The sequence below is a fragment of the Neophocaena asiaeorientalis genome, unplaced genomic scaffold (assembly GCF_003031525.2).
Source record: "Neophocaena asiaeorientalis asiaeorientalis breed wild unplaced genomic scaffold, Neophocaena_asiaeorientalis_V1.1 scaffold634, whole genome shotgun sequence".
Lineage (NCBI taxonomy): Eukaryota > Metazoa > Chordata > Mammalia > Artiodactyla > Phocoenidae > Neophocaena > Neophocaena asiaeorientalis.
Window position 1 is genome coordinate 13,522 of NW_020173971.1, and position 18,481 is coordinate 32,002.

The window sequence follows — 18,481 nt, forward strand, 5'->3', positions numbered from 1 at the left end:
CAGGTGCAGCAGCCATGGCTCACGGGCCCAGCCGCTCCACGGCATGTGGTATCTTCCCGGAATAGGGCACAAACACATTTCCCCTGCATCGGCAGGCAGACTCTCAACCACTGCGCCCCCAGGGAAGCCCTCTCATTGTAGTTTTGATTTGCATTTCTCTAATGATTAATGATGTTGAGCATTCTTTCATGTGTTTGTTGGCAATCTGTATATCTTCTTTGGAGAAATGTCTGTTTAGGTCTTCTGCCCATTTTTGGATTGGGTTGTTTGTTTTTTTGTTATTGAGCTGCATGAGCTGCTTGTAAATTTTGGAGATTAATCCTTTGTCAGTTGCTTCATTTTCAAATATTTTCTCCCATTCTGAGGGTTGTCTTTTGGTCTTGTTTATGGTTTCCTTTGCTGTGCAAAAGCTTTTAAGTTTCATTAGGTCCCATTTGTTTATCTTTGTTTTTATTTCCACTTCTATACTGCAAAGCTACAGTAATCAAGACAGTGGTGCTGGCACAAAAACAGAAATATAGATCAATGGAACAGGATAGAAAGCCCAGAGATAAACCCACACACATATGGTCACCTTATCTTTGATAAAGGAGGCAAGAATATGCAGTGGAGAAAAGACAGCCTCTTCAATAAGTGGTGCTGGGAAAACTGGACAGCTACATGTAAAAGTATGAGATTAGAACACTCCCTAGCACCATACACAAAAATAAGCTCAAAATGGATCAAAGCCCTAAATGTAAGGCCAGAAACTATCAAACTATTAGAGGAAAACATAGGCAGAACACTGACATAAATCACAGCAAGATCCTTTTTGACCCACCTCTTAGAGAAGTGCCGGAGGAATTCTGACTGATGCAATCTAGCTTCATATCCAGTGTGCTTACCACTTATTGGCTGTGGTACATGGACCTCAGATTCCTCCATATGTAAAATGGGAATAATTATAGTACCCTTCTCATGGGATGGTTGTAAGGATTCAGTGAGATTCTGTTAAACACTAGAACAGTGCCTGGTACATTATTAATAGTGTGTGCTGTTAAGCAAAGCATTTAACTTTCCTGGACTTCAGTTTTCTCATCTGTAAAATGACAAGGCTGAACAAGATGATCTCTAAGGTTTCTGTTAGCTTAAACAATTATAATACTGTGATTTAGTGCTACTGTAAGTAACTTATCCCTATCAGTCTAGGTATACTTTTCCCTTCTTAACTGTACTTGTTTCCCTGGTACGTGATGATCTGCTTTCTCAGAAATCCTCTGAAAAAAGAAGTGTGGTTAAACTTGGCTTTACTGAAGACGTCTCATTGCAGCATTTGTAGCTGGAGCAGAATGGATAGTGTAGTTTATTGGAGGTGTTATGAAGAGAGGAAAGGAAATGGAATCCAAGTCCATTTACACTTACTGGTAGGAAGCAAATATGAAATGATAGCAGTGATGATAAGAGTTAATATTTACTGAACATTTTCTATGTGGAAGGCAATATACTGGCATATATTATTTCATTTAATCTTTACCATAATCTCATTAGGTAGATGTTCTTGTATCCCCATTTTGAAGATGAGGAAACAGGGGCACAGAGAAATTAAGGAACTTGCTTAAGGTCACACAGCTAGTACATAATGGAGTTGGAATTTGAACATATAATCTGATTCTAGCACCAATGCTTTTATCCATTGTGCTATATTGTATTGATTCCAGGTGGAGAATCAATTGAGATTTAGTAACTAGAACACTTCAAATGAATATATATAATTTTTTACCAACTTTTTATTTTTAAAAATGATAAAGTTTAAAAAAGTTGAAAGATTTATATAACAAACATATATAGATTCAACAATTTTGCTTCATTTAATCTCTCTCGTGCTCTCTCTCTCTCTCTCTCTCTCTCTCTCTCCATATATAACCCTGGTGGCGCAGTGGTTAAGAATCCGCCTGCCAATGCAGGGGACACGGATTTGATCCCTGGTCTGGGAAGGTCCCACATGCCGCGGGGCAACTAAGCCCATGTGCCACAACTACTGAGCCTGCGTGCCACAACTACTGAAGCCTGCACACCTAGAGCCCATGCTCCGCAACAAGAGAAGCCACTGCAGTGAGAAGCCCGCGCACCACTACAAAGAGTAGCCCCCGCTCGCCGCAATTAGAGAAAGCCCGCGCACAGCAACAAGGACCCAACGCAGCCAAAAATAAATATATTTTTTTAAAAAAAGAGTAAATGACAGGCATCATGACACTCCTAAGAACCATCTCCTAAATAGCAATAATACCGTTATCACATTTAAGAAGTATAACATTGAGTACAGACTGTTTTAATAACTTTTAGTCTATTTTGAGTAAGTCCAATGTCCTGTTATAAATTGAAATCACATTGTTAAAAAAAAATTTATCAAAATCTGACTTTTTTTTTTCTTCTCAGAAATCATATTCCATGCCCATTAGCATTGAATTTCAGCGGAGATATGCAACAATTGTTCTAGAGCTTGAACAACTGAACAAGGACCTAAACAAAGTTTTGCATAAAGTTCAACAGTACTGCTATGAGGTAGGTAATTTGTATGAATTTCCCTTGTGACCTCCAGTCTTTTTTTTTTTTCCACTCTTATCTGAAGCTTAATACTGTTACCATCACATTTTAGAAAATCCAAATTAAGCCAAGATCCTGTAGCAGAACCATATTTTATATATATTTCTATTCCTTACAGCATCCGTATTGAAGAGTGCTTTATACACAGTGAGCTATCAATTCTGTTGGTTTTCTGTTCGTTTGAATTACAAATGATTATATTATAGCTCTCCTGAAATTTAGAAACATCCAGAAAAATAATTTCTTTTAATTCCACTACCCCAAAGACTATATTTTGGTTTACTTCCTCCTAATTTTTTTTTTTTTTTTACCATACATGCTTTTTCTCTCAAAGTTATGATCATGCTGTGTATATAATTTTGTTTGTTCCTTTTTAAACTTTATATTTGGGAATTCCCTGGTTCAAACTCCGTGTTTTCACTGCCGAGGGCCCAGATTCAATCCCTGGTCAGGGAACTAAGATCCCGCAAGCCATGCGGCATGGCCAAAACAATTTAAAAAATAAATAAAAATTAAAAAAATAAACTTTACATTAGAACTATAGATTCTTGAACTTCAGTCGCATAGATTACAGGGTTATTTGTGAATTATCATTATTGTTACCATTATCATGCGCATATAATTATATATACGAAGGTGGTTCAACAGGTTCACCTAAAATTTGAGTTTCTTACTGAAAGGTAAGAATTAGATGATTGTGATGAGTTTAGTGTGCTCCGGCATTTGCTTTCTTAGAGGCTGTATATTCCAGTAAAGCCACTCTTATTTTTTTTTTCAAGTATAGTTGATTTACAATGTTTCAGGTGTACAGCAAAGTAATTCAGATATATATATATATGTATCTGAATTTTATATATATATATATATAATTATATACATTCTTTTTCAGATTCTTTTCCATTATAGGTTATTACAAGATATTGAATATAGTTCCCTGTGCTATACAGTAGGTCCTTACTGTTTATCTGTTTTATATATGGTAGTGTATATCCATTAATCCCAAATTCCTAATTTATCCTTCCCCCACCCCTTGGGAAACCCTTTGGTAAACCTTTATATGTCCCCTTTTCTGTGTCTGTGAGTCTATTTCTGTTTTGTAAATAAGTTTATTTATATCATTTTTTAATCTTTTTTTGTATCATTTTTTTAGATTCCATGTTTAAGTGATATCATATGATCTTTGTCTTTATCTGTCTGACTTACTTCACTTATGATTATCTCTAGGTCCATCCATGTTGCTGCAAATGGCATTATTGCATTCTTTTTTATGGCTGAGTTATATTCCATTGTATGTATGTACCACATCTTCTTGTTTTGTTCTGTTTTTTTTCTTATATTATACCACATCTTCTTTATCTATTCATCTGCTTATGGACATTTAGGTTGTTTCCATGTCTTGGCTGTTGTAAATAGTGCTGCTGTGAACATTGGGGTGCATGTATCTTTTTGAATTAGAGTTTTCATCTTTTCTGGATATATGCCCAGGAGTAGGATTGCTGGATCAAAATGGTAACTCTATTTTTAGTTTTTTAAGGAACCTCCATACCATTCTCCATACTAGCTGTACCAATTTATATTCTCACCAACAGTGTCTGAGGGTACCCCTTTCTCCACACCCGCTCCAGCACTTATTATTTATAGAATTTCTGATGATGGCCATTCTGACCAGTGTGAGGTGATACCTCATTGTAGTTTTGATTTGCATTTCTCTAATAATTAGAAATATGGAGCATCTTTTCATGTTCCTGTTGGCCATCTGAATGTCGTCTTTGGAGAAATGTCTCTAGATCTTCTGCCCATGTTGTTATTGGGTTGTTTGCTTTTTGATATTGAGCTGTATAAGCTGTTTGTATATTTCGGAAATTAATCCCTTGTTGGTTGCATTGTTTGCAAATATTTTCTCCCATTCAGTAGGTTGTCTTTTTGTTTTATTTAGTTTCTTTTGCTGTGCAAAAGCTCTTAAGTTTAATTAGGTCCCATTTGTTTATTTTGCTTTTGTTTCCATTACTGTAGGAGGATCCAAAAAAATATTGCTGCAATTAATGTCAAAGAGTGTTCTGCCTATGTTTTCCTCTAGGAGTTTTATAGTATCTGGTCTTACATTTAGGTCTTTAATTCATTTTGAGTTTATTTTTGTATATGGTGTTAGAGAATGTTCTAATTTCGTTATTTTACATGTAGCTGTCCATTTTTCCCAGCACCATTTATTGAAGAGACTGCCTTTTCTCGATTGTATATTCTTGCCTCTTTGTTGTAAATTAATTGACCATAAGTGCATGGGTTTATTTAAAGCCATCTCTATTTGTGATATCAGATTCTTTATAGTTTTTTATGACACTAGCCTCATAGATAAGTCCCAAAGATCTGCCATTGGTGATGTTATCAATCCACTTGAATAGAACTGAGGGAAATGAACTGTGATTACCTGTATCTAAACTCTGAGTATATTTTGCTCATTCCTTTAGCCATCCATTATCATTTATTTTTATTTTCCGGGTAATTGTCATTTACCTACATAGCAACATGTGTGTCCTAGCAAACAGAGTTCTCCCCATGAACTAGCAACCATCCACAAGAGGTGCAAACCAAGCAGTCCAAGATAACATATAACAAAACATGCAGAAGTGGATTGCTCACCAGTCTTTTTGTATCTCATTATGTACACAAGGCCATATGTGATAGGCTCATTTCCTAATGGAGTAAAATGATTTAATTTTCACAAAGTTCTTATGGAAGTACAATATTGATTTTAAAATAAGAACAAGCAAGTCTACTTCTAAATATATACCAAATATATGTGAACATGTATTTACCAAAAGATATACACTAGAATATACATAGCATCACTGTTCATTATAGCCAGAAATTAGTAATTACCCAAATACCCATCAATACTAGAATGAATCAGTAAACTGACATATAATATACAATGGAATTCTCAGCAATAAGAATGAATGAGCTCTGGGACTTCCCTGGCGGTCCAGTGGTTAAGACTTTGCCTTCCAGTGCAGGGGGTGCAGGTTCGACCCCTGGTCAAGGAGCTAAGATCCCACGTGCCTTGCAGCCAAAAAACCAAAACATAAAACAAAAGCAATACTGTAACAGACTCAATAAAGACTTCTTTAAAAAAATAGTCCACATCAAAAAAAAATCTTAGAAAAAAAAATGAATGAATGAACTCAACTATTCACAACACTATGGATGAACTCACACATATGTGAACATATTTGTTCATATGTAAATATTGAACAGATAAAGTCAGACACAAAAGAATATATAATGCATGATTCCATTTATGTAAAAGTCAAAAGCCAGCAAAAGCCAACATACAATACTAGAAGTCAGGATGGTGGTTACCCTTGGAGTATTCTACTGGAAGATGACAGTTGGTCTCTGAGGGGCTGGTGATGTTCCATTTTAATCTCGATGCTGATTTCTCATGTTTGATCTGTGAAAATTCATTAACCCATACTCTTTAGGATTTGTATCCTTTTATATGTTTATGTATACTTCAATTTAAAAAAAACTTTTAAGTGTTAGAAGACAAGGTTCTTCACTGCAGTGTTACTGATAATCGCGAAATATTAGAAAAAACCTAAATGCCCATACATAGGGAGTTGGCTAAACTTATGGTACATCCCATGGTGGAGCAGTGTGCTGCTCTAAGAATGGTCGAGGAAGCTCTCTGGGATGATTAGGAGGTACATGGCTACCTTAACCAAGGCGACCGGAGATAACAGCAGCAGTAGTGGGACAGCTAAACATCACGCGCCTCCTGATCACCATGCACTGACAAGAACTCCGCATCACTTTGTGGTGTTCCTGCCAAAGGTGTATAGCCTTAGTCTAATCAAAAGGAAACACACCCACACTGAGGGATATTATGCAAAATAACGGTCTGGTGCTGTTCAAAAATATCAAGGTCATGAAAGACCGAGGAGCTGTTCCAGAGTAAAGAAGTCTAGAGAAACAGGACACCAAATGTTTTCAGGGGGAAAACTAGCTATGTGTTGGGACAGTTGATGAAATCTGAATATAGACTGTTAGAAAATAGCATTATACATAGTGCTAAATTCCTGATTGTGATCACTGCACTGTGATTATGTAAGAAAATATCCTTGGACTTAGGAAATACAAACTGGAGTATTTAGGGGTAAAGAGGCACAGTGTTTGCAACTTATTCTCAAATAGTTAAGAGAAAAAAAATTATATACAGACAGAGAAAGATCAAATGTTAAGTCAAACAGTAAACCATAAGCAGTTCGTGAATCTGGGTAAAAGGTTATCAAGAGTTTTTTGTTCTATTCTTTTTTAGAAGTTTTAAAGTATCTCAAAATTAAAAGTTACCAAAAATATAAAACAAATCAGAAAGAAAATACAGTTAGAGGAGAAAAAACCTCTAAGGTAAGAGTGAGCATCATTTTTGTTATAAATGCTAGATTTATAAAAATCTTAACCTGAAAACAGGGCACAAACACACAGAAGTTATCATGGCCTTATGAATGTACATTTTATGTTTTAATCATCTGTATTCAGCTTGCTCCAGACCAAGGGCTCCAGCCAGCAGATCAGCCGACAGATATGAGACGAAGGTGTGAGGAAGAAGCACAGGAAATTGTTCGGCATGCAAATTCCTCAACAGGACAGCCCTGTGTTGAAAATGAAAATCTGACAGACTTAATCTCCAGGCTGACAGCTATTTTATTACAAATTAAGGTAAATTTCGGAGAACTTTTCGGAGAAAATATTAAGAATATTTTCTTAATTTTGACACCTAAACAAACTATGCTAATTTGTTGCTAAAAAATTAAACTGTATACTAGAGCAGGGTGTTTGTCTGTATCTGAACTACAATTCGATTAAATTTTGAAATATTTTTTCCTTTAGTGTCTGGCAGAAGGAGGAGACCTGAATTCCTTTGAATTTAAATCACTTACAGATTCATTAAATGATATCAAGAGTACAATAGATGCTTCTAATATCAGGTAATTCATTAGATGTATTCTAATTATTTTTATATTAAATTCATTGTGATTTCCAGTATAAGCGTTAAGACTTTTACATATTTATGAAGTATTCATATGATTTTTATCCTTGAAATAAATTGTAAACGAGCTTTTCGGTTATATCCAGTCTATTGACAAAGTAGAATTTTCAGATGGATTTTTTTATACAAAGGAATCAGAAGACATAATATTTAGGTTTGGAATTAGCATGGATTTCAACTTACAGAGATTCCCAAAGAGAGATTCGTCCTCCTTTTCCAGTACTCCTGTGGCTCCTTTGCTTCTTTCAAATATACTTTTTCAGTTATTACTGAAGTAGAATTATGGCTAATGTAAAGGGAAGATTTCTTACTTACCTGGGGTCATTATCTTAGCTATTTCCTAACAACAATTCAGCTCTACCTTTTTAAAAAATTGTTTTTCTTCATTTTGTGAGATAATGTAGTTAACCATGTTTCTTCTTTCTTTAGTTGCTTTCAGAATAATGTAGAAATTCATGTTGCACATATTCAGAGTGGCCTGAGCCAGATGGGAAACTTACATGCCTTTGCAGCAAATAACACCAACAGAGACTGAATAGAAGATTTCATTATTCCAACTGCATAGGACATTGTTTTTGAGAAATTCTCTTCCTTTATATAGGCTTCCAACACCAAATAACCTAACTGCTGGAAAACAAGGGAAATTTAAATCTCCAAATAAGGCATTTTAATATACTGTACTGCTTCTTAAACCAGCATTGCTGACCAGCATTATATTTATTTTTCTTTTATTACTCAACTGCAGTAGCATTGCTTATGTTACATATGTTTATTAGCAAGTACTTTTAAACTGAAAATGTCTGAACATAATATAATTTCATGGAAGAATATGTTGACCATCTTTTTAACGTGCATGAATTCAACCCAACCCATGCAGACAACTACTGCAATGGAGAACGTGAAGAAACATGGTCTTTTTGTGCATTATGCATGGCAATGTGGAAATTCCATCTAGAAAATTACAACTCCAGTTCATTTAGTTGATCACCACCTCAGTCTTCAAAAGATAACATCATGAGATATGGGAAGTCCTCATTTTTAGGAAGCCACTGGAATATAGGTGGGAAATATGGACTTTACAAGTATATATGATATATACTTGCAATGTGACATGGTTCTATAGATCATTTTATAATAATAAATATTTTAATTTATCATAATTTATAAAAGAAACCTTTGTTGTTTGTCTGTTGAAAGAAAATGAAGGAGCAGGAAAGAAACATTACTGCAAGATGCTTAATTTCAGCAAATGGATTTGGCATGTCTCTTCCCATCAATTCAGGGGAAGATGTGCTATTGTTATGGGATTTATTTTTTAAAAAAAAAAGACTGATAACACACTATTTTCATATTTTTTGTTTATTTGCACAACTCTTGAACCAGATTACTGGTTAAAATCCAACAGTTACACAATTTTTAAAGTAAAAAGATTTTATAAGGAAAACAAATATAATAGCCAGTGCTAGGAAAAGGAGAAAAAGGTTTGTATTTGGTTGTGGGCTTTTTTGGTTTTTGGTTTTTTAAGGAAAACCCTGCCTAAGATGTTAATCTTGTAAAAAGTGTGTATTTGGAATTTTCTCTGTTTTAATATAGAATATTATAAAGTCAAAATAAAATGAATTGTTTTCAGATTTGGAGTTAAAGATATAGCTGTAGAAGTGGCTTTGATTCTTTTAGATGTCTCATAAAATGAGACTTTTTATATGTTAATGTATAATAAAACTGAAACAAGATTATTTTCCATTTGAAATTTTTGTATAGTTTAAAAATGCTTCCATATTCTTTGTTGGTACTGTGCCACTGCAGAGCTTTAGTGCAGAGTTTATATTTAGCTAAACTGTTATGTTAATTAAGAAATGCATAAATCTTTTATTCTTAATATTTGTAATTCTAAATAAATTGATCTATGAAAATTAATATGATCTTCATTTTCATTTAATTAATACAAGTTGATAAGTATTCCTTCTATTTAAAAAGTTTTTAAAAATTATCATTTCTACTAAATTATATTTTTAGGAAAAACGGTACAGATTAATTACCAAGTCATTTTGAATTAAAATATCATTAGGGTTTTTTTTTTCCCCATCACTGAGTAATCACTGTGGAAAACACTAAGCAAGTAAGTTACTTGGCTTACTATATAGACCTAGAGAAGGGTTTATTTTTATTTTTATTTTTATTTTTTTGCGGTACACGGGCCTCTCACCGTTGTGGCCTCTCCCATTGCGGAGCACAGACTCCGGACGCACAGGCTCAGCGGCCATGGCTCACGGGCCCAGCCGCTCCGCGGCACGTGGGATCTTCCCGGACCGGGGCACGAACCCATGTCCCCTGCATCGGCAGGCGGACTCTTAACCACTGTGCCACCAGGGAAGCCCAAGGATTTACCTTTTAATATATTCTGCCTAGACTTAGGTAAGCATTTTTTACATTTTTTCTTTTACATTTCTTAAGGCTAACTTGTCACACTTAAATTATACCTCGTCATTGTAAAGCAATTATACTCCAATAAAGATGTTAAAAAAATAATAAAATAAATTATACATGGTTTTGCACATATTTAATTAAGCATTGTCCGTATCTTTCAGTGCCATCATGTGTTGATGGCAAGAACTGTGCCTAAGAATATATTTGAATTTTATTTTTGTGTAAGGAAGAAGAAATCTATGTAATTCAAAGTAGTCATTTGGGGTCAGCTGTACATTCATTTAAATGATGCTGCCACTGCCTAACACATTTTTGGAGCTCCAAAGAAAACTATCAAAGCCAGATTGAGTGAGCAAGCAAGCATATCAGGTGTTAACGCAGATTTGGTTCTGAATTACTGCTAGTTCCAAAAATAGATTCATTTGCTACTGTTGAGAATCTACAAAACAACTTGCCAATTAAAATTTTTTTTCCCTTGAATTCATGCACTTCTCTCCATCTACACTATCACCAGTACTCTTAGCCCAGCTGCCATCATCACTAGCCTGGAACACAGCAGTCATTTCCTAACTTACCTCCCAGTAGCCACTCAGCTCTCCTCAGATGCAGCCAGAGCGATACTCTTAGAACACAGGACTGGTCACGTTATCCCCATCTGAAGTCTTACGGCTCTCGGGACAATTTCAGAACTCTCTTACAAGACCTACACAGCCAGGCATGATCTAGCCTCCCCTACAATTTCTCCATCCTGCTCCTTACTCCACAGGGCCTTTGCACACTCAGTGACCTCTGTGTTCCCTCTTCTTTTACCTTGGTAACTCCTGATCATCCTACAGATCTTACCTTCAGCATCACTTTCTTAGGGAAGTTTTATCTGACCACAACACATCATCTATAGGTCTTCGTGTACCCCTCCTTCCAGCACTTTGTCACATTTGCAATTTTATATTTCTTCTTTTGTCTCCATGCTAGCCTCTTTGGTCCATGAGGGGAGGGACCGTTGCTGGTTTTGCTTACCATTTTATTTCCAGGCCCTGATAAAGTACCTTTTATAGGCACGAAATATTTGTGGAACAAATGAACAAATAAGAGTCTCAAAAGAGCTCTAAGCAACATTAGTGTCACTGGAGTAAAAGTATCGTCCTCCATGATGATTGTTTTGAAAGATGAGACAGTACTCACTTGGGTGTACAAATTCTGCTTAAGGAGTTGCCTTTAAACCTGTCACGTTATCATTAGTCCTAACTAAAAAGGCCAGGTCAATATAGCAGGCATTATGGTGGTGAATAAAATGGTGGACTGAGTTAGTCCTAGATTTGTGTCCAGGCCGTCATTTATTAGCTGTGTGATTTGTCAACCACTACTTAAAATTCGTAGTCTTTAAAACAATAATAGTCCCTACCTTATATGGCAGTTGTGAGGAATAAATATATAGTGCCTATAATAGATACATTTAGCAGTTAGGGTCTCCTAAGAGCTTGAGAGGGGTACAAATCACTGTTCTTAGAGGATCCCACATTAAAACTTGTGGCAATATTTAAATATTTGTAGATTTTCTAAACTCTTCACTGGGGAAAGCAGAACATAACACAATGTAAATGCAATGATAAAGTTAGTAAGCTAATTACCATGTTTCCTTTAAATGTGATCCTTAGTGGACTGCAAGTTTTTTTTTTTTAAGTCATTTGCTTATCTTTATTTGAGAACATCCAGGAAAAGTAAGAATGGAAAGAAAATAAAGACCGAATGTTTTAAGTTTTTCATGTAAAATGTGTTGAAATTGTCTTTCTAGCTTTTAAAAATTTATATTTAGTATTTATAATTAAAGTGATTCAAAATTCAGGAATGTTTATGCCAGTGATTTAAGTAATCATTTATGATGAAATAAAAATATCCTGATACACGAATGTTTAAGTGAAATAAAGTAGTGTAAATGTTTTTTTATAATGGTTTCTTTCCCTAACAACAAAAAAAAAACAACAAAAATCTTCACATTGCCTATAGATAAGAAAGAAGTGGTTTGTACTTCACTAACTTTAGTAGGAGTGTTTCTATTACTTTTTTTTTTCTATTACTGTTTAAAATAAAGCAATTAGTTGCTGATGTAACTGAAAAGTTAATCTGGTGCTGGGACAGTTTGACAGACAGACAAATGAGACTTGCCCCCCACCTCACACCATATTCAGAAGTCAAGTCCAGGTGGACTGAAAGCCTAAACGGGAAAGGCCACTGTAGGACGACAACCCAGGAAAATACCTTTATAATCCAGGAGCAGGAAAGATGTCTTCAACTGGATGCACAACGTGCTAACAATAAAGGAAAAGTCTGATACACAGTTGACCCTTGAACATGGTGTGGGGAGGGCGTTTAGGGGCCAACCCTCCCTGCCATGGGCAATCCCTGTGTAACTTCACAGTCATCCCTCCTATATGTAGTTCCTTCTTGTCTGTGGTTCCACATCTTCAGATTCAACTGTCCAGAGATGGTGCAGTACTGTAGTATTTTCTGGTACAAGTGGGGAAACAGACATGAACAGGAGGCGACGCGCACCCACTTGGCTGCAGACCCAAGCCTTGGGGAGGACGGGGCCCCTGCCCTGCGCTTCCCCCAGCGGGCGTCTCTCCCCAGCAAGGGACTGTGAGTTATTGTATGTCTCTCAGTTGTGAATGTATTTATGTCGTCTCATTTGGCCTTGTCACAAGGCTAAATGCAAAGGAAGGGCTCTGTGATTGTGAGACTTCCTGGCCACCCCGGGGGCAGGCCCTGAGCACGATGTTTGGCACATAACAAGCACTGAAAATGGTAAGAGCTAATGTTTATCGTTTCATTTTTGGTTTCAGACAGCTTTTAAGGGTTCAGAAGGCAAGTCTGCTGCTAAAGCCTGAACTATGTCCTGGTTGCTTTTTTTTTTTTTGCAGTACGTGGGCCTCTGTTGTGGCCTCTCCCGTTACAGAGCACAGGCTCAGCGGCCATGACTCACAGGCCCAGCCGCTCCACGGCATGTGAGATCTTCCCGGACCGGGGCACGAACTCGTGTCCCCCGCATCGGCAGGTGGACTCTCAACCACTGCGCCACCAGGGAAGCCCATGTCCTGGTTGCTTTTAATAGTGGATTTGCTACTCTGAAAAGTGCAAGCCATTTAACACCTCTATGAAAATCAGGGTAACTGGCATGTATGATCTCTGAGACATTCAGCATAGCTCTGACTCTTCTAGGAATCATCAAGACCTGAGTCGTGGGGAATGCCCTGGCGGTCCGGTGGTTAGGACTCCACACTTTCGCTGCCAAGGGCCCGGGTTCAATCCCTGGTCGGGAAACTAAGATCCTGCAAGTTGCGTGGCATAGCCAAAAGAAAAAAAAAATTCCATTACAAAAAAAAAAAAAAAAGACAAACCTGAGTCTTGGCCCGAGCCATGGCTTCTCATGAGCTGCCTCCAAAGCACAGTTTACAGAGAAACCTCACCTATGATTACCTCATATACAAACAGTTTCCTTTTGTCCTTAGGAGTTTGAAAACCCTCAAAACCTCGAAGCAATAATTTATCTTGGGCTAACTTAGTAATTTACATACATTCTTATCATATAAATTGGGAAAGAGAAATCTCCTGAAACCAGAAGACTCATGTTACTAAACTTTGAACAAGCTGGATAGACTTTTAACCAAGTTAAATGCCTCAGCACAGTGGCCTGCTGATACCATGATTACTGGCTTTATAAACTACATTTGCAGAAACTTTTCTTTTAGAAATGTTTCTCATGACCACAAAATATGTACTGAGCAGTTATGGAGTGAAGCGCTGTACTAAGTGCTATCTAAAGGACAGAACTCATTTAAACAGAATTACAATGAGACGTTTGTGGAAAACATTTAATAATAATAAACTGAAGTTGCACAGAAGCACAATAACAAGTGCTAAGGGTAATGCTGCAGTGATTGAAGTAACAGGTACAAAATGAGGATTAGAAAAAGTTACAGCCTTCAGGAGGGAGGTCTAGAGTGTTTTGAAAGAGACAGGTTATTCATTTGGTTCTAAAACTGAAAGGAGTGGCTTTGAGACAGAGGCATATATATATACTGTGGATGGGTGACCCTAAGAAGATGCGCATAGTGGTCCTGTAGGCTATCAATGTCCGTTATCTGGAAGGGTAACCAAAACGTTTTTATAATTTGGTAGCAGCTGGAAGCTACTACAGATTTCTAGAGTAGTTTTTTTAAATCTGAGAAACGTGAGGCAGGGGGCTCTTAAATAATCTGGATGCAGAATCACCGGAGCTACGAATGAGCATAAAGATGTCAGGCCAAATTGAAAAAGTAGTAAATCTTGATGATAGGATGAGGATTGAAGGAGCTGGGTTAACATGAGTCTAAGGGTATAAGCCTTGGAGGAGCCATATGAAGACAGCAGCTGTTAAGCACAAGGGGAAACTGAGTCGAACCAAGGCGTTCTTGTGAAGATAGTTCTGAAAAACTAGTTCAAAAAAATACCAACAGGACTGGTAGGAAAGAGCAGGTATGCAGACCAAAATGAAAGTGCAGATTTGGAGATGCACTGGTAAAAAAAAAATGCCAGAACTCCTAGGGGGTGTGTACTATAAAGAAAGAACAGGCCATGGGCAAAAGTTCATGGGCAAAAGGGGAAGAAGCTTCACAGGTGAGAGATGACCCAAAACCATTACTAAGGTTAACATGGATGAGTCCTTAACATGGAAGCCAGAAAGGATGGTATTCTGATGTGTGTCTCCCTGGCTGTCAGTCATGGTTCCTCTGAACTTATCCTGAATTCTCCCAGACTCCTCAAGAGTTACCAAAGGCAGAAAAGATGTGTTCCTCCCATGAGTCCAGCTTTGAACCAATGTCTTCAGAGAGAGGAGAATAGGTTTCAAAATTCTGAGCTTGGGAGCTAGGGTTGGAGATGTCTCCTCCAACCTTGTTGGGATCTGGCAGGCAGTTCACATCTACCTCCAGAGGCAGCTGGGGCTTCAAATATTCTGCTTCAGTTTCACAAGCAGAGTGATGGAGGAAAAGCTCTGGCCTGGCTGAAGGCTGAAAGGATTTCCCGCTCTGACGACGCGACTTGGCGCGCCTGTTCTGGAACCACACCTGGAAGGGGGGAGAGAGAAACTGCTTTTGGTTGGAGTCCTCATGCTACTATTACACCTTCATAGTTCATTATAAATTCCAGTTTAACATGCCCTGGCTCCCTGCTCCCGAACCTTATGGTTTTCACAGAACACTTCACAAATCAGAGCACCTAGCTTTCTCGGCCTCACCATTCCCAGATGCAAAATTGGAATAATACCTAGTTCTAGCTATACTTTATATAGGGACATCTGCAATGAAAAATGAGGCCACAGAAATAGCAGCACTTAAGAATTTGAGGAAAAAATGCTACTATGCTTAAAGATGATAGCCCTTAAAAGAATTTGGAAAATTAGGGGTTTTTTTCTTTTTTGGTACACGGGCCTCCCACTGTTGTGGCCTCTCCCGTTGCGGAGCACAGGCTCTGGACGCACAGGCTCAGCGGCCATGGCTCACAGGCCCAGCCACTCCACGGCATGTGGGATCTTCCCGGACTGGGGCCCGAACCCATGTCCCCTGCATCGGCAGGCGGACTCTCAACCACTGCGCCACCAGGGAAGCCCTGGAAAATTAGGTTTTGAAAGTGTACTCCCTTGTCAAATTATTTAAAGAGGCATTTTGCTCAGTGGACTTCATTCACTTATATGAATAAATTTTTCAGTTCACTATTTCCCCACAAATACCGAGGAACCTGTCTTTATTACTTTAGGCAACAAACGCACCTTGCGCTAGATTTTTCAAACTCTGACGAGAAGCTCCACATGCTTCAGGCTTTACCCCAAGACGTTACATCCTTTACAACCCACATTGCAGACCCAATACCTGCCAAGAAAGTGGCCTAGGGGCCCAGGGGGCAACTTGGTGAGCCAGCAGGAGGAAACACCAACTGTGCCTCATCTGTCCCTTCTTCCTGGATAAGGAAAAAGTGTGAAAATACTTCCTATTACCTTCCTGCTGAGGATTTACTTTCTGACCATTTCAAAGAGACCAGCTAGTCTCCTCGGAGGGGCCCTTATTATCCTCAGCAATGAGAGGCAGAAGTCATTGAGCGTGCAGCTGAATTATTTCATTTAAGCCTCACAATCACCGTAGGCAAGTACTGGTTTTACAGCCTAGGACACCGAGGCTCAAGGGAAGGAACTTGCCCAACGTCAAGCAAGTGGCACCGGCGAACGTGCCGGCCCGCCGCGGCCGCTCACCTGGATCCTGGACTCCGGGAGCAAAGTGAGCGCGGCCAGGCGCTCACGCAGGTGGATGTCGGGGTACATGGTCCGGCGGAAGACGAGCTCCAGCAGCTGCAGCTGCTCGGGTCTGAACGACGTGCGCTTTCGGCGCTGCGACGCCGACGGGACGGCCGCGCCTTTAGGGGGCGCAGGCGGGCCCAGGGCGGCGGAGGGCGGCGCCGCGGGCCCGGGACCCCTACCGAGAAAGCCGGCGAAGGCCACCGGGGCGCCGCGCTCCGGACCGGGGCCCGAGGGACGCGCGGGGAGCAGAGCAGCCGCGGGGTTCGGGGTCGGCAGGAACGCCCCGCCGGGGTGGGCGGGCCGGTAGGCGGGGGGCGCGGCGATCTCCCCGAACTGGAGCTGGCTGGGCTCAGCTGCGGCCATCGCTGCCGGACCCCAGTGCGCTGCCGGGAGGGGCACGGCCTCTAGTTATACCGGCCCCGGGGCTGAGGGAGGGGGCCCGGTGTGGCGGCGCGATCAAAGGGGTGGACGCGGGGAGGCCCGTGTCTCTTCGGGGTGCGAGCCCACCCCCCGCCCCGCCAGACGCCGGTGGGGAATAATCGCTTCCGCTGCCCGTGGGATGGAGGGAGGAAGGCGTGAACTTGGGCCGGGGCCCCCTCCGACCCCTCCCCCGTTCATCCGCCCCGCCAGCCCCGCCACCGCCACCGCAATCCACATCCCCCAGAGCAGGTCTGCCCCGGGAGCGCGGCGGCCGGGGGCCCCTCGAGTGCGTGGGCGGAGTGCGGGCGGAACCTCCCTCCTCTGGGGTCAGGTCACCCGCTCAGGGCGGCGAGGGCCGGGGGCCGCCTCTCTCTCGCATGGCCAGGTCAGTGAGCCTTTGCCCGCTGCCCCGTCTGTCGTCAGCAAAGGTATTTATTTACCCCCCCCTGCTATGTGCTAGACCCTGTACCAGGTTGGTCAAACAGCCCAGCCCCTGTCCTCCGCAAGCCTCCCTGACAAATCCTGAATCAGAAGAGGGGGGTGCAGATAAAGAGACCTTAAAGAGAGGCAGTAAACTCACCTTGGAGGGGAGGAGACCTTTTGTCTGGAATGTCCCTGTAGGCCTAGGAATAAGGGTACCCTAGGCACAGCAGGGTTGAGAATGTGCCTTTCTAGACTCATTTATTGGCTCCTGATCTGGCCTTTCTGCAGATAGCCAACAATGCTCAAGACGCATCTGAGCTGGAAGGGAGGAGATGAAAGGGGCACCACCAAGTTTCCACTCTCTCTTGCCTCTGCCCTTTGGTCCTCATTTAAGTTCCCGTTTTACCCAGATTGGTACTGTGGTTACGGTTTATGTATCTGCTTCCCCTCCTAGATCGTAAAGACTTAACAGGAACCACTTCTCTCTTTCAAGTCTGAGTGTCTGCTTTGTACATCTACTATGCATACGGCGCTATGCATAAGGCACCAATTAACATCTGTTGAATTGGATGCCACTGAATTCACTTTATAGAAACTCATGGTCCAGTATGGGAACTGCTCCACCAGAGTGCACGTCCTCAGGAGAGGAACCCAAAGGCCTGGGTCTTCTTGCTCCCGGAACCTGAGCCCTGATTTCACCAGGACCATTTACTGTCACTGACTCAGAGAGGGCTCTGAGTTGGGAGGGTCTCTTAGGCTACAGTCCCCACCTGTCTCTATCCATTCTAGAATGCTACAAGACAGCCTCAGGAAGACCTTGGATATTTTCGTCCTGGATGGACTTTCCAGGTGTCAAAGCAAAAAGGATTCTTGGGGCAGCTGCAAAGAGGAGCCCTGTGCTTGATTCTCTCCCTGTGGGGATAGGGGATAGGGTCGGGGACCGTGTCCCAAGAGCGCTTGCGCAGCCCCCGAGGCTCTTGTAGGCAGTCTGACCATTCTCACAACTGCACCCACCCCTTACCCCCTCTTTCTCTTTCTCCCTTCTCCTCCCTTCCTCCCTTATTCCTTAGCCAGGTCATTGGGGTTTTTAGGCAGAGGATGTATGGGATGGGAGGTCAGACCCTCTTATTTTACTATGCTCCTTCATTCATTAATTCAAAAACCATTTCTGTAGTGTCACTGTACTAGGCTGTGCTTTACTTACATGCCTATGAAGTAGGTATTCCTAACCCAGTTTTACAGATCAAGAAACACTC

The 18,481-nt window shown here is 40.4% G+C and overlaps 2 protein-coding genes across 3 annotated transcripts; one reads left to right on the forward strand and one right to left on the reverse strand.

The window, feature by feature from the left end:
* The first annotated feature begins 2,418 nt into the window (after nucleotides 1–2,418).
* Nucleotides 2,419–9,543, forward strand: LOC112404966 (protein lin-9 homolog). Its single transcript, XM_024753156.1, has 4 exons — nucleotides 2,419–2,541; nucleotides 7,120–7,299; nucleotides 7,471–7,568; nucleotides 8,060–9,543. Exons 1-4 carry the CDS (start codon nucleotides 2,428–2,430, stop codon nucleotides 8,163–8,165), a joined length of 498 nt encoding a protein of 165 aa, XP_024608924.1. The 5' UTR covers nucleotides 2,419–2,427; the 3' UTR covers nucleotides 8,166–9,543.
* Nucleotides 9,544–13,925: 4,382 nt separating this feature from the next.
* Nucleotides 13,926–17,442, reverse strand: MIXL1 (Mix paired-like homeobox). 2 transcript variants are annotated; one of them, XM_024753155.1, is made up of 3 exons: nucleotides 17,383–17,442; nucleotides 16,338–16,765; nucleotides 13,926–15,159 (listed from the first exon to the last, which is right to left on the reverse strand). In XM_024753155.1, the coding sequence occupies exons 2-3, from the start codon at nucleotides 16,743–16,745 to the stop codon at nucleotides 14,854–14,856; spliced, it is 714 nt and encodes a 237-aa protein (XP_024608923.1). In that variant the 5' UTR covers nucleotides 16,746–16,765; nucleotides 17,383–17,442; the 3' UTR covers nucleotides 13,926–14,853. The 2 variants fall into 2 exon arrangements, with proteins under 2 accessions (XP_024608923.1, XP_024608922.1); XM_024753154.1 differs by lacking the exon at nucleotides 17,383–17,442 and having other exon boundaries at nucleotides 16,338–16,855.
* Between the last annotated feature and the right edge of the window lie 1,039 nt (nucleotides 17,443–18,481).